Source organism: Lontra canadensis, unplaced genomic scaffold (genome assembly GCF_010015895.1).
Source record: "Lontra canadensis isolate GAN:19392208 unplaced genomic scaffold, GSC_riverotter_1.0 scaffold94, whole genome shotgun sequence".
NCBI classification, from domain to species: domain Eukaryota; kingdom Metazoa; phylum Chordata; class Mammalia; order Carnivora; family Mustelidae; genus Lontra; species Lontra canadensis.
In genome coordinates, this window is record NW_022631088.1 from 4,433,219 (window position 1) to 4,449,555 (window position 16,337).

Genomic DNA, 16,337 nt, shown 5'->3' on the forward strand with positions numbered 1-16,337 from the left:
TTTTAAGGTGGCATTTCATGATTTCAATATTGCCCACCTTCCTTTTTAAAAGACTATCAAGTTGCGGCAGTTAGTTTAAAAAAGAATAGACCTGTTCCTAGAGTCCAAACTGAGAGGCAGGTGTAGACCCCCGCCCTATTGAGCTCTGGATCATTATGTACCCAGGAGCAGTGTGGGAGCCCCCCGGAGGCTGCTGGCCCCCTGCGTCCACTCGTCTACGGGTAAAGGGCTTGCCGCCGGCGGCTCTGAAGCACCCGGTCTTCTAGGTAGAAGAAGCGTGAGACCACGCGCCGTCCTTACCCCTTCACTGGTTTTCTGCAAGTCTGAAGTCGTGTTCCTTGTGTCATTGCCGGCGTCTCCGCCCTCAGAGCTGCTTTTGTTTTCCTCTTCTTTGCAGTCCTTGTCATCTTCATCTCCTGGAGATTTCCGGGACTGTTTAGAGGATTTCTAAACGTTTGGACAAGTTAAAAATGATAGTCAAAAGCACAACTCCAATGCACAAGTGTAGGTAAGAAACACAGAAGTGGCTGACTTACATCCAATCATGGGGCTCACTACGGACATACCAGCACCACAGTGCGGTGTGCCGAGGCTGGGCCAGGTGACCTGGGACACACCGTGTCACCTCACTGGGCCTCAGTGTAACCAGCTGGAAAAGGAGGTACAGGTGCACTCGATGACTTGTTCGTTCTTTCCAGCAGTGCAATGGAAAAGCAGAAAAGAAAGATTCATGTCCCCGGGGCACTGCCAAAGGATGAATGACAGCCAGATGGACAGCCCGGCGCCACCTTTGGGGGCTACTGGGCTAGAAGGCTTCCCCGAATTTCACAGCAGAAACTCAGGTCTCAGGAGAGTGAGCTGAACTAGCTAAGACAATAGATGAATATTCATGTTAGGACACCTGTTGAAGCTGCCTGGTAAAGAGCAGAAAACATTTATATCACCCTGTGATAGCAACTAACTTTAATCTTTTTAAATTAGGGATGATTATTGAAGAGCCTGAGGGAACCCGCCCTTTTTTCTTATCACCTTGCCTTTGAAATCAAGATGAACTCCAAGGAAGATGAAAATACAGTTCTAGTTTACAGCCAGAGCTGTTTTGCAGAAAGCTTTAAAATGATCAAAGGCTGGCCCCGCTGTGCACCTTTAAGAAAGTTTTTACTTTTTTTTTTTTTTTTTACCATTTCACTAACATGTCCTCTCCAGAATTTTAAGAATCTTTAAGCACACGGCAAATAAGAGCTGAGGCAAAACTGATTTAGCCATGTCACTTTCGGTCTTCCAGAAATAATTAGCAAATTGGAGCTTCCTCAGACAATCAGTATTTTAAACCCAACTTCCAAAGAGAAAGTATCTTCTAGCTACGTGATGGAGCATGTAATTACACTGCTTCTATTTTACTTAACTGAAATCACCAACCAAGCCCAAATGTCAGTTTAAAATGAGGTCATCTTTACTTTTTACAGGAAGGAAAAGCAGAGGTTTAATAATCCAAATGTGGAGTGTCTACGGTAAAGCTAAGATCAAGTATGACAATACAGAAAGCAAACTACTTTTTGTTTTCCTAGTAAATACAGTATGGTTACTGAAATGTAGTAACTGCTTTAGGTAGTAATTCTCAAGTAATGGTTTCTGGCCTACAGTTCTTCGAGGTAGTAACACACAACTCCCTAAAGTTCACAATGCTTACCAACGATCCTAACGAGCAACCCCACCGTGAAACTGTAAGTGCTATCGTTTGGCACATGGACCAGAATTAGGACAGTACAGAAGTTCTGCTCAAGGGTCACATTCAGTACTCGAAGAAATCTGGCTGCCCAGCTAGATTTGGTAACGCTGCAAAGCTCTTAGCAAACTCAGATCACGGCAATTTTCCGGGGAAGGACCCTCCAACTGTTTCGGCACTATAGTCTTGAATTGGTTGGGGGTCCAACTCTTGCCACCTTTGTTTTTTTAACTAAGATGACTAGTGGGGTTAGCATCATCACCAGTGTTGTGAGGCTCTCTGACCTGCCCTACTTTATACAGTAAATAACGTGTGTGTAAAATATTCTGACCAGCACCTGTCATGGCTCAGATAGGAATCATTCGTATACTTACTGCCAAAGAGATAGACACATAACTTCCTTCAAATCTGCTTGCTGACTGAGATGCAGTTAAAAGTTTGTGAACCACTGGTTTTCAGTGGCAAAGGAAGATACTCAACCTTAAGAAGAAGGTGTAAAAAAAGATAACCATACTCAACAAAAAGGAAACATTTGGGAAGCCAAGGGGAAAGGAGATTATGTCAGGAAAGTGCTTCTCTACATGTGGTTCCCAGATCAGCAGCACCAGCCTTAACTGAAAATTTAATTCTCAGACCCACACACCCAAGACCTACTCAAACAGAAATTTAGGCAGTGGCTTAGCAATGTGTGTTTTTAATAAGCCCTCCAGGTAATTCTGATGCGTGTGCAATTTTGAGAACCACTGTGCTAAGTTTCTCAGTCAATACTAAAAATTAAAAATCATCTATGCACTTCCAAAATTTTTGTGTTTGTGCATAATTTATCTCGACAATAAAGAAAATAGTAAAAAGTCAAATTTAAAAATCATGGTTCTTTAGTGATCATGGAATTTGTGATCTTTGGACGAAAAAGATGATTCCTTAATCTAAAACACGTAAACCTTAGTAAGTAAAGTATGTCTTTACCCCTTCACTGCTTTGATATTATATATCCACATCAGGTCTGAGCCCCATGACTTCCGGTCTTCACAACGAATGAGGAAATAATGACACCGAAAAGCCGCATATCCACACTAACAAATGCCTCAGATACCTCAGGTAGCTTACGCAATTTAGAAGGGTACAACACATCACACAGCTCAGCAGGCAATCATAAATTAAAAATATCAACTGAATTGTGCATTTAAGTGAAATCCAAAATACTAAAAAACAAACAAACAAAACAAAACAAAACCATCTTTTAAAAAATGCAATGGAAGATACAGTCTGACAAGGAAAATTCTAATTATTTTGTTGTGATTTGCAAACTTTATCCCCATTCAAGGCAGATACCATGTTTCTCATTAGGTCCGCAGGAAGTAATACGTGATCACACAGTTCCACCTGTATGCTAGCTGGGTGGACTTTATAGATGGTAAAATAAAATGCTGATAATCCAATCAGCTCCTGGTACTTGGTTTTTAAGGAGCTGCCTAAGTCTGGCCAGCCACTAAATACCAGAATCTAAAGGGAAATAATTTATCCAAGTTGTCAATCGTGTGAAAGAACAATTACCGTGAAACCTGTACCAATCTCTGGTCTTCAAAGATGTATTTATCTTGCTTTCAGTTTCTAAAGGTGAACAATTTTTACAATCTCATAGTTTGTTCAACTGCATGTCTAAATTACTGTATGAAAAACCTAGACTTTCAGTGTGTATATCTAAGATCATGTCACTCCTCTGTTTAAAGCCTTCATTAAACTATCATTACATTGGGAATAAACCCAAATTCTTTCAAAGGCTCAATCACTGAGCCTTTGCCTGCCTCTCTCCCTCTTGGTCACGATGTTCCAACCATGCTCGTCTTCCTTCAATTTAGGACACGCCAGACACTTGCTGCCTCAGATTTTAGCTGCTCTGCCCCATCCAGCCCTCCTCCTCTCCTCTTTCTTCAGGCCTCGGCATGAACTTTGCCTCTTCAGAAAAGCCTGACCACTCTATCTGAACTACATGCTCTTCCCACTCACTGCCTTCAGACCCCCTCATAATTTGTATTTATTATTTGCACAGTCTTTAAAGCAGAAAGACAGGTTAGGAGTAGATCTTTCTCTTTTCATAGACGTGTTGTGAATGGTACCGGGTCTCTTACATTCCTAAGTTCTTCCAAGTTCATCTGGAGGTTCCTATAGGAGGCATACCTACTCTTGTACCCTTGACGAAAGAACAGTCCTTCTCTAACTGAGAAGCGGTATTTTCAGTGCCAGATCAGCCCTGAAGATGCCCTCACGTCTAAGGTTACCTGTCCTATTCCCCTTGGCTATCTTACTGTCTCTGGAGGCAGAGGTCCACAGAGCTAGGATACTTCCCTGCACCCAAGGAATGAATTAAGAATCATCTAAAACCTTAAAGAACATGCACATAACATTAATAACAACGGAAAGGGTTCTCAGTCACCTTTGAAGTGTAGGACTTTTTCCGTTTTGAGCCTGCTTTTTCATTCTTTCTTTTGCCTTTTCCATCTTCTTCTACTCTATCGCCTTCCTCCTCACTGCTTGCATCTGCAGTGTTCCCACCTTCTCCCTCAGTTTCTGAGGAGCTCTGCTGCTGAATTGCCTAAGAAATAGCAAGATAGTGGCTAATTACATTTTTGAAAAAATAGTAAAGAATACAGACTGTGAAAAGAATCGTTCTATTTTAACCTGAAAAGGTTCAGCTTACTTTTAAGATTTTCAAAATAAAGGACTGTCAATTTCAATTTTTCCATGACTACTTGACTTGAACCCTCTTGGGTAACAGAATAATACTTAATCCAAAATGTTACTGGAGCTAAAAAGAATTCTGATTTCAAATAGATGGAGGGTAACTACCCGTACAAAGGACATGTAAGAAAGACCCCAAAGAGAGTTAAAAACCAAAGAAATGAGATCTAACAATGAAGCAAATCATTACCTGGTACCCAGTAAACTTCACTCCTGGGTTATTCTCTATTTCCCACAATCCTTCATTAAATCCTTTCCGCTTGTTTGACTTTCCAAACTTGTCTTTGTATTCCTTATATGGAAAAAGGTCTTTCGGACCTAAAAATGCACTGTAGAGATAGATTAGAAATAAAATTGATACTGTGACCTTCAAATACAAACTATTTTTAATATCACTATGGACTAAAGTGTCACAGTATATTTTAGTAAACAAATTAAAAGTATACATAAACCCTCTGAGTTGTGCACATATCATAAAACAGTTTACATATAAATATATAAATATATAAGGTGCCTGGGTGGCTCAGTCGGTTAAGTGTCTGACTTCGGCTCAGGTCATGATCTCAGAGTCCTGGGACGCAGCCCCATATTGGGCTCATATACTCACCAGGGAGTCTGCTTCCTCCTCAATCTCTCTCTCTCTCTCTGTGTGGCACCCCCCGCCCCCGGCTCGTACTCTTGCTCTCCCTCTAATAAATACAATCTTAAAAAGTTTATAAATATACTTCTAGGCAGAAAAAAATGGCCGGCTATATAAGCCAGCAATTCTAGACCATGTAACTTGGATTTTACTTTTAAATTAGCAATTTATTTTTTGTTTTAAAACTTTCGGTTACACACGTAATTTTAAAGATGACCACTTAGATCATCACCTTAAACTAAGACTTATTTATGTTAATCTTCCATAGGTAAGGGTTTTGTGAGATTTACAGTAAAATACAAACACTGGTTATAAAAAGTGACTTTAACTCTATATATCACATTAGTATATTTATTCACTATTATTTTGATAAATTAAAAAATCATTTCAGTGATTAATGAGGCACAAACAAGAAAAAACTCAGATGTAGCAAACACAGAATGTTATGCAATTTAACTTTTTTTAAAAAAATTAATTAATTTATTTGACAGACAGAGATCACAAGTAGGCAGAGAGGCAGGCAGAGAGAGGGGGGAAGCAGGCTCCTTGCTGAGCAGAGAGCCCGATGAGGGGCTCGATCCCAGGATCCTGGGGTCATGACCCAAGCTGAAAGCAGAGGTTTTAACCCACTGAGCCACCCAGGCGCCCCTTAAGCTTTATCCTAATGTAATCATAACCAGAGAAAGAAAATGAGTTTGAATAAATCCTGGGGCCGGCTAAGAGATCTGAGCATTGGGACCAGAGTCCTCAGTATCACCTGCAACATATCAAGCTGGTAAATGAGACGGGAGAGGCCCACATCCTGGCGGACACCCAAGAAGCTTCCATTTCAAACTGAGATTCAGAGAACCTTCCGTCCGACAGACCTGACCGAACACCCGTGAAGGGTCAGGCCCTGCTGCCGTGCTGTGGATTCTGTGCGGACGAGCGGATGAGCACCTCTGCGCTCAAAGAGCACACGTGCTAGGAGGGCGAGCAGGGTTTGGACAGACACAGAGAGCAGAGAGCACAGTACCGTGTGCCAACATAGAGAATGCAGAGAAGGGGGATGGCGAGGCTGGGGGTGCCATGTGGTCGCTTCAGATACATGGATCACAGAAGGCCTCCCTGGCCCGGGAGGTGAGGAAGCAGGCCGGGCAGTATTCCGGGACCAGGGGCACATTTAAGGAAGAGTGAGTACGACAGGCCCCGAGGTGGGAATGCCTACTGTGCTGAGGAAATGAAGAGGCCGGCGTGGCTAGAGTGAGAGCAGGGTGAGAGGAGGTCCGAGAGGGGACCGGCTGGGGGTACAGAGTACGTGGGGCCTTGAAGGCTGCTATCGAGGCTCAGAGTCAGATGAGCAACCATGAAAGGTCTGAGAAGACACGTGACGATTTGTGTCTTAACAGGATCATTCTGGCTGCTGAGCTGAAGAGAGACCCAAGAAGTGGGCACTAGGGTAGAAGCAGGGGGACCCACCAGCCCCCCGGAGTGATGACAGTGACTCGGGCCAGGGTGTGCAGGGTGCAGTGGGCGAGGGGCTGCTGGACCCTGGACTCGTGCCCGTGAAAGAGCCGACGTGACTGTTACTGGGCTGGAGACGCCATGCGAGAGAAAGGAAGGAGGTGAGGCTATCTCCAAGGTGCCAGGCTGGGAGATGAGAACACAGTGGCATTTACCGAATTGAAAGATCTTTGAGAGAACAAGACTGGAAGGTGAAAAGCTCAGTTTGAGATGTTAAGTTTGAAACCCTGGTTTGACATCCAAGTGAGGAGGTCAAGTAGGCAGCTGGAGATGTGATTCTGGAACTCAGAGGAAACGTCTGAGCTAGAGATATCAAAGCTCTGAGAGGTGAGGTAACAGTGTACTGTTGATCTTTATCAATTCCATTTTCTGGGCCATCTTCTCGGGTGCCCTCCCTCATCAGGAGCTTTGTACTATCGCTTGATGCCATTGCTCAAAAAACTTTGTTTCCCACCAAAATATATATATTTTATACTTACATATATGTATATGTATGTATGGATATGTACACACACACACACACACACACACACACACACACACACACACACTCCATTTTCTGACTGGGTCTTAGTACTGATTTCCTCATTGCCTAGCTGATCAAAAACTTTAATTTGACAAAAATATCTGGGGAAGTTTTCTGACCCCAACCACCAAAACTCCCTTGACCTTTAATTGCTTGGTCAACATGATTCTATCTCACTGAATCCAGACATAACTTACTAGGTTACTGGACATTTTAATCAAAGTCATGTCACAGTCTTGTGTGACAAATGGAACGTGAGAAAAGAAATGGACTTTAGGCATGCCCGTCTGACTTTCTGAGAAGTTTGTCAGGCCTTATTCAACTATGGTTTTGACCTTCCTCCAGCAACGGACTCCGAGTGTAGGAATTAGCCATGGGCAAGGCTACGGAGGGCCCATGAGCTGCCGCTGCTAACCAGAGCCTGCCTGTGCTTTTCTGAGGCAGGGCTCATGGTTCCAGTGGCCATCACAGCTGTGGCCAGAAACAAGAGCCCTGAAGGAACTGTCTTAAAACAACGTATTTTTGACACACAACCTTGTTTTCTCCTAGATTACAGAAAGATAATTCCGCACATTGAATTTTCTCCCAACTGGTTAGTGACCCCGCATGTTTCACAAGTCTTAAAGTGTGGGCCAGGAAACAAAACCGTTCGCAGCTCCATGCTCTGCGGGTGGTTTCCCTCCAGGCTAAGGCACCTTGAGAAGTGTCCGAACTAAACCTGCTGGGCTGTTACACGGCGGAGACTGGGGGCTTCGACGACCCGTCTGTCTGGGCACCAGAATAAATTCAAGGCGATGTTCTGAGGAAACCTCTAGTCTGCTTGGGGTGCTCCTCTGGCTGACCAGCACACAGCTTTCTTGTGAAGTTCCTCACCTTTCCTATACTTTTCCCTCTTTCTTTTAGGTCTTTTTAATTTAATTTCCCCCAACAGCGATTGTTTTAAACACTGACCATTGGCCAGGCACCGTGCTGGGCACTGTGCCCACGGGAGTAAGCCACGCCCACACCATCTCCGCCTCTGCAGAGAGGCTGAACACTGGGTATGTGCCAGGCATACAGCTTCAGGCTCGGGGCACCTAATCCTAATACCCAGTCTGCTGAAACTTGAACTCACTGCTGGTTTTGTGAAGTTCATTTTCCTCTAGATGTTTAAAAATCTACCTCTGGATGATCAAACCAGCAAAAAACTCACATATGGATTGTGTAATACCTCTCCTTGGTAGCAGAACCACGTTCACTGAACTGAGGCCTGGAATGACGCCACTGGCTTCCCTTAGGGATGCTATAAAAAACTGCGCTGTGAAACCTTCACACTGTTCACTGGAAGGATCCTATTACGTTCACCAGCAAGACACCCGGTGGCAAGCTCTTCGTTCTACAGTGCATTAAGGAATGCCTAGAAAATGTTTACTAAGTAAATAAAAGTGACCACATAATGTCAGTAAATGGTTGATTTGTCCTATATGGTGGAAATGTGATAATCTTTTTTATTAATGTCTGCCTGGTCCCAGGGATACAATACAATCATCTGGAAATAGGTCCTAGAGAAAAAGCACAGTAATGGTATAGATGTAAACTGGAGACAGGAATGGAGCAAATAGAAAAATATGTATCATAAAGCCCTTTGCACTTATTATAGGTAAAACATCAATCTCTAAACTTTCTAGCAACCTCTATGGAAGAAAACATGGTAATGGTGCATAGTATGTACGCAGTGTCTTTTTTTTTAAGATTTTATTTATTTATTTGACACACAGAGATCGCAAGTAGGCAGAGAGGCAGGCAGAGAAAGAGGGGGAAGCATATCCTCATTGAGCAGGGAGCCCAGTGTGGGGCTCAATCCCAGGACCCTGAGATCATGACCTGAGCCGAAGGCAGACACCTAATGACTGAGCCACCCAGGCGCCCCTACACAGTGTTTTTTAGATAAAAACAAAAGAAAATAAAACCAACTTTCTGAAAGAAACAAAACTATGTCTCACATGAAGCCAAGAAATAAATATGTCTTACGGGCCTTCGGTCTCCTAGCTAGCTCTCTTTCTTTTTTTAATTTTTGTTTTAATTTTTTTAAAGATTTTATTTATTTTTATTGAGAGAGAGAGAGGGAGCATGAGTTCAGGGAGGGACAGAGGGAGATGGAGAGAGAGAATCTCTAGCAGACTCCACGGCGAGCACAGAGCCCGATGCAGGGCTCGATCTCATGACCCTGAGATCGTGACCCAGCTGAAATCAAGTCAGATGCTCAACCAGCTGAGCCACCCAGGCACCCCGTGTCTAGCTCTTCCAGGTAAGAATGAAGATGTCAGAGCGGCAGAGACCGCAAGCTAAGAAGTTCGCGCCTGGCTCTACTACTTCAGATGAACACAAGGGAGGGCCCTGAACCTGAAGACTGTAAGAGACAGTGTTTAGCTTTCCCCCACATCTGCAGTTCCTACTCCATTATGTCCTTGCTCTGACGGACCACAAATATTTCCATTGTGTCAAGACTGCCAACTGTCTCCTAGTATCTACTGTCTTCTTTCTTTTTATTAATGGATTACTCCTTCCAATTATTTCCCCATTAAGAGTTGCCCAGCTGGTGGCCAATTCCAATTCCTGACAGCAAAACGTGGCCACATGACCCAGTCTGTGCCACTGCACTGAATGCAAGTGTATGTGATATACGCAACTTTCTTGTCATTTCCTTACAAAGAAGTTACCTGTTCTTCATGTTCTCTCTTTTCCCCTTCCCTCTACCTGTTAGATGCACAGATGCTGCTAAGCCCTGTTTCGTTTGTTTGTTTTTAAATAAGCAGAAAGGAGCAACACTCCAGGCAATGATAGGATAATGTGACAGAAGGAACCTGGGTCCCTAGAGCACAGTAGTAGTCTACTCACCTCCATCTACCTGCCTATCTCTGGATTGTTTCAGAGAAAGAATATTCTGTATTATTTGAGACACTGTATTTTGAGGTTCCTTTATTTAGCAGTTTAGCCTGTATTCTAACCAATGCAATTTAAAAACCTTATTAAGGTGGTTATGTTTGCTTCAGGGTTCAACAAAATGAAAGAGCCTGAGACAACATAACTTTGTTGTACAATATATAAATGGATGAAGTTTCTCTAAAAGGAAATGTACAAGAGCAACAGAAGAAATTCACTGGGAGTGGTAAGGAGATACCTTAGGACTTAAAAGTGTCCTAAAGGAGATTCTGGGTGATGTCCAACATTTACACAGAAATAACATTTGAAAGCAAAATCAATGAAAAATCTTCACATTAAGAAAAATACATTATTGGGGCGCCTGGGTGGCTCAGTGGGTTAAGCCTCTGCCTTTGGCTCAGGTCATGATCTCAGGGTCCTGGGATCGAGCCCTGCATCGGGCTCTCTGCTCAGCGGGGAGCCTGCTTCCCCCTCTCCCTCTGCCTGCCTCTCTGCCTACTTGTGATCTCTGTCAAATAAATAAATAAAATCTTTAAAAAAAAGAAAAAAGAAAAATACATTATTAAGCTTGGTAATTTTATACAATTGTGATCCTTTTATATAATTGTGATCCTTTATATAACACATAAAATGTCGTAGAACAGGTATAAACATCGTAGTCTAGTAGAGTCAAATTAGAGTTGCTGAAGTTTTAAGTTGTTTTGCTGACTTACGTTTCATGGGTGCCAAAAAAGAAGATAGGATACTTGTTTGCTGGGGGCTTCACAGCTCCCTCTGGGAGTTCATCAATCTGTTAAAAATAAATTTAGTTATTAAATATTCAGTGAAATCATGTAAAATAGCATAAGCATGATATAAACATTGTTCTGATAATTTCAAAATAAAATTATTCTAATCAAAATCCCAATAATTTTTCTTTTTTGAATCTTACAAATGATTCCAAAGTTCCTATCTGGCCCACCATGTGGAGAGTAACACTGTAAATTGATTATAACCATTATAATACATAACCAGGAGCCAAAACTACTCATTTCCTTTGACTTGACAGAACTGCTGCTGGGAATCTGTCCTAGTGAAATAGTTAAAAAGAGTAGTATTAAGAACAAAAAACCCCAAAGATGCACCTTCTGGAGATAACAGTGAATTTTTACACACACACACCCCCACACCCCCAGAAACATGTGCTGTAAGATAAAGAATTATTATGAAAATTAACTCATGAAATATATTGTCATTAAAAATTATCATCTCTTGCCTGGACTTTTGCAAGTCTCTCTTACCACCCATTTAAGCTAGAATTACCTTTGTAAATTTCATTTTATTTTTTAAGTAGTCTCCACCCCAGCGTGGAGCCCAGTATGGAGCTTAAACTCATGACCCTGAGATCATGACTTGAGCTGAGATCAAGAGTCTGATGCCCAACTGACTGAGCCACTCTGGAGCCCTCCTGTTTATTTTTATTTTTAAATATTTTATTTATTTGTCAGAGGGACAGACTGAGAGACAGCAAGCAAGCACAAGCAGGGGCAGCGACAGGCAGAGGGAGAAGCAGGCTCCCCACTGAGCAAGTAGCCCAACACAGGACACGATCCCAAGACCCTGGAATCAGAACCTGAGCCGAATGCAAATGCTTAACTGACTGAGCCACCCAGGTGTCCCTAGAAACCTTTTAAAACAGACATTTGATTATCTCACTTTCTTGCTTCAAATCCTTCTATAACTTTTCATTGCTTATAGCATTCTTAGCTGTGCATATGAAACCTCTGGAACTTTAAAAAAAATATACTTCGGGGGCGCCTGGGTGGCTCAGTTAAGTGTCTGCCTTTGGCTCAGGTCATGATCTCAGGGTCCTGAGATCGAGCCCCACATGGAGCTCTCCTCCCGTGGCCTGCCTGCAGCTCCTCCTGCTTGTGCTCTCTAATAAATCAATGAAATCTTAAAATATATATATTGTATACACACACACACACACACACACTTCAGTCCTCCCCCAGGGACTTACTGATTCCTACATATAGCCGGGCTTGAGGTCCTCTAGTAAGATAAAGTTGAAACCCTTCAGCTATTAGATACTTTTACATCCACAATTCCTTACAGGGTGTCAGGAAGTGGTCCTTGCCTCACAAATCTCCATCCGCAGCCCCAGCCTTGCCTCTGAACTCCTATGACTCGGGCAGGACCACACGGACCTGCAGGCAGGAGACTGCCGAGGTCTACAAACCACTTCCACTCACAGGTCCTCCAAGCAGCTCAAGCTGAAGGAAGCCTATGAAGAGGAGAAGGGGCCCAACTGCAGTTCAGAGAGCAAGAGGCAGGGCGTGGGGCCCGGTCCCCCGAGGAGCTGTGCAGGCCCCCCTCACTCACACACGGCGGCAGCCTGGGGAGGACACCAGCACACGCTCACCCGGAACCTGAGGAAGCCCGTGTCAGAACAGACACCGGGTGTGCGGAGCAAAGGGGAACTTCGAGTCTAGAACATGTAAAGTCCTGCTTCTGATTTAAACTGCGACATCAAAGGTATCACCTCATCTCTTGGGGCCTTGACTTTCACATCTGTAAAATGAGGTGGTTGCACTTGGTGACCTCTCGATTTCCTTCAAGTCCTGAAATACCATGGCTTGTCTAAAACGGAACTAACTTCCCTTGAATCTGTTTTTCTTAATCTTAATTATTGGTATAATCTGTTACTAAGAAAGAAACCTTCATCTTTTTATTATCTCCTCAAGCCCCATATTCAGTTTTTCATCTAATTCTCCCAGATTAGCTCCGGAGATGTCTCTCAAATTGATCACCACTCCCATTGGTAAATTTAGTTCCCTGAACAAGCTCTCATGATCTTTCAACAAGGCCGCTATAGCGGTCTAAGTATCTCCTTGTCTCCAGGCTTCCCCCCCATCCCACCCCGTTACATTCAATACTGCCCTACAAAGACAGTTTAAAATGAATTAATTTAATTTATTATTTATTTATTATTATAATATATTATTATATATATTGTATAATATATATATTATATATTATATAATTATAGTATACTATATTTATATTATTATTATTATCAATATAATTGACTAAACATTCAATAATACATGTGTGTGGCAATATATGGTAAAAGCCATAATTTTATGGGGCATCTGGGTGACTCAGTGGGTTAAAGCCTCTGCCTTTGGCTCAGGTCATGATCCCAGGTCCTGGGATCGAGCCCCGCATCAGGCTCTCTGCTAAGCGGGGAGCCTGCTTCCCCTTCTCTCTCTGCCTGCCTCTCTGCCTACGTGCAATCTCTCTGTCAAATAAATACATAAAATCTTTAAAAAAAAAAAACCATAAAATTTTCCATCTTAACCATGTTTAAATGTATAGTTCAGTAGTAACAATATTCATTGTTGTGACATAGATCTCCAGAAAGTGAATAACTGTATTTTTAATGGACCAAAAAATGGAACTTAAAATGGAAATACATGTTAAATATGCGGTGGGCATACTGTTTTGTCGCTCTTATAAAAAAAAAACTGAAAGTATACAATTTAAAAAGAAATCTTTTAAAACCTTCTTTCCAACAAAAATACAACTTTTGGTTAAACTCTTCTTTTGCTATAATGGTACATAAGTAGCATCTACTGCAGACGTCGCAAAGTGATGGCCCTTGGGCCATTTTTGGCCGGAAAATAAATTTTGTTTGGCTCATAGAGTTTTTTGCTTTTTAACTGAATTAGTTACCAACACTTTAAAATGGGAAGATTCACATTTAAATCCACGTTAATAGCTTCTGTCAAAATAATATAAAAGACGGGGATAAGCAAGAATTCCCACAGGGCGACACTTTCCAACATTTTCAACGGTTGCCACCTTTAGACAAAGTATGTGCCCTCAAGTATGTTTGTTACTAGAAACATAAAAGCCCACCGCTTTCTAGATAATGTAAATGCTTGTGTTCCTTATTTATATTGTTTACCTGGCCCTTTGGAATATTTGAGTCTGTGTCCCTGTAATAAATACTGTCAAAAATAGCATAACCAGCCTTACCACCAGGAAGCTGTTACTCACTGCATTTTATTGAGAATCTTTGTTTTTTTTTAAATTTTTTAAATTTTATTTATTTCTTTGACAGAGACAGATCACAAGTAGTCAGAGAGGCAGGCAGAGAGAGAGGAGGAAGCAGGCTCCCTGCTGAGCAGAGAGCCCGATACGGGACTTGATCCCAGGACCCTGAGATCATGACCCGAGCCGACGGCAGAGGCTTCAACCCACTGAGCCACCCAGGCGCCCTGAGAATCTTTGTTTTTAACTCTTTTGAAAATTAAGACTTTGGCAATTCTGGAGTAACAAGTTGTTCAAGTAGATACATCTTCCTGAACTAATTAAAAAATGTACCTCCCAGGCACTGTTTTTTGGCTCCCAAGTGAATGGCAAGTGGCTACAGGACTTTATCTTCAGTTTGTTTTTCTCTACTGTTTCTGTTTTCCTGACTTTGTACTTTGTATTTTTACTTTTGTTTCTCGTTCTTGGCTCTGTTTGGTTTTGATTCTGGTTTGTACACAGCCAAATGTTATGCCCTATTATAGGATGCTGATGACCTCTTGCCTTTCAGAATGACATGGCCAAAAAAAAAAATCTGGTGTATTAGTCTTTTCGTTTGCAGAAGAATATCTGGCTTCTATTAGAAAGAAGAAAAGCCCTTTGGAGACCTAGATCAGTGAATGTGTGTGTTCTGTGCCTCCTTTAACCTGGACCTGAACCTGTAGACCTGAAGCCACAAGCTCTCTGTTTGTACTTGACAGTACAAACCCCTCCTTTTGTGATTTTGAAACATTTTTCTACCCAGAAAAGGATCTTAACAAATTATATATAATTTTCTTAAAATAAAAGAGCTCTTTTTATTGGTTTGCAGATACTAATATGACTTACAAAAATGTGATATAAAGGAAAAATAAAAATACACGTATTACATAAACCTAAGGTTTCTTTACATTACATTCCTATATAATATGAAGGAATATAAAACCTAAGATATCCTCAGGAGGAAAAAAAGTGAATGTACAGTATGTTCAATATGATAGCCCTATTGTTCTTTATTTATTTGTCTGCTTTGATCATTAGAGAGACACTCAGGGATGTCAGTTAGAGACCAAGCCTCTATCCCTTGAAGTCTACAGGTCTACAGCCCTATGGGAGGAAGGCAACCTCTTATTTCCTAGAAAACCGAAGAGTTTCATCCCTGGACCGTCACCCTTAGTGTTTCCTGGGGACTCGCTAGAAATGCTAGTTCTCATTCCAGAATCCTAACCAACTGACTTAGACACCTTGGGAGTTAAGCCCAAGAATCGAATCGATGTTTTAAGAAGACGCCAGCTGATTCTGAATTACACTGTAAGATGTTCCAGCCTCTTGCTGTGGTTCCTGCGGGTGGACTGCCTTCATTTCTTGTGATTAATATGGCTCACTTTATCTGCAGGACTTTTGCACCAAGATTGCAAAAATGCCCCAATGCAGGATTGTTTTCCTAATGCTTTAAAATGTATAAAATGCCAACATTTCTGTTTTTTATTAAAGGAGTACTGTATTATGTTTAATGTGGTGACCATCTAAGAAAAAAATCCTTCTCACAGAAACTGATAGGTCAGAGGCAACTATATAAAAAATCCAAATTTAACTAATCAAAGTGAACAAATCAGACTGGTGATAATTTTGGTGTAAAAACAACTTTGTGTGGATTTAATCATTGTAGAATGTGATATAAGCAAATGTTTTATTTTAAGTAAAATTTGGGTTGGTTTTCTAATGAAGACACTAATTACACTGGAACTTCTTATACAGGTCTACTGATACCAAGCTAATATTAGCTTAATATTGTCACTAAGTTTGTACCCTCAATCCTCTTCAACTATTTGCCTGCCCCATCTCCACCCCTCCCCACTCTCGTAACCAACAGTTTCCTCTATCTATGAGTCTCTTCAATTTTATAAGTTTCTGGATTTTATTCATTTGTCTTTTAGATTCCACATAAAAGTGGAATCATATGGTATTTGTCTTTCTCTGTCTGACTTATTTCACTTATCATAAAACCCTCCAGATCTACCCATGTTGTCACAAATGGCAAAGGTTCACTTTTTATGGGCAAGTAATATTCCACCATATACACACGCTGCATCTTCTTTACCCAAGCACCTCTCGACACACACACTTCCATATCTTGGCTATTCTAAATGATGCTACAATAAACAGGGATGCATAGATCTCTACAAATTGATATTTTCATTTTCTTTGGATAAATACCAGTGGAA

At 41.7% G+C, this 16,337-nt stretch overlaps 1 protein-coding gene across 1 annotated transcript in view; it reads right to left on the bottom strand.

The window, feature by feature from the left end:
• Positions 1 to 16,337, bottom strand: part of HDGFL3 (HDGF like 3) — a 71,571-nt gene that overhangs the window by 12,953 nt on the left and 42,281 nt on the right. The window contains exons 2-5 of the mRNA XM_032836898.1: positions 10,770 to 10,846; positions 4,656 to 4,794; positions 4,161 to 4,319; positions 301 to 447 (exon numbers count right to left, since the gene is read on the bottom strand). Coding sequence (XP_032692789.1) covers positions 301 to 447; positions 4,161 to 4,319; positions 4,656 to 4,794; positions 10,770 to 10,846 — 522 coding nt within the window. The remainder of the gene's footprint in view (positions 1 to 300; positions 448 to 4,160; positions 4,320 to 4,655; positions 4,795 to 10,769; positions 10,847 to 16,337) is intronic.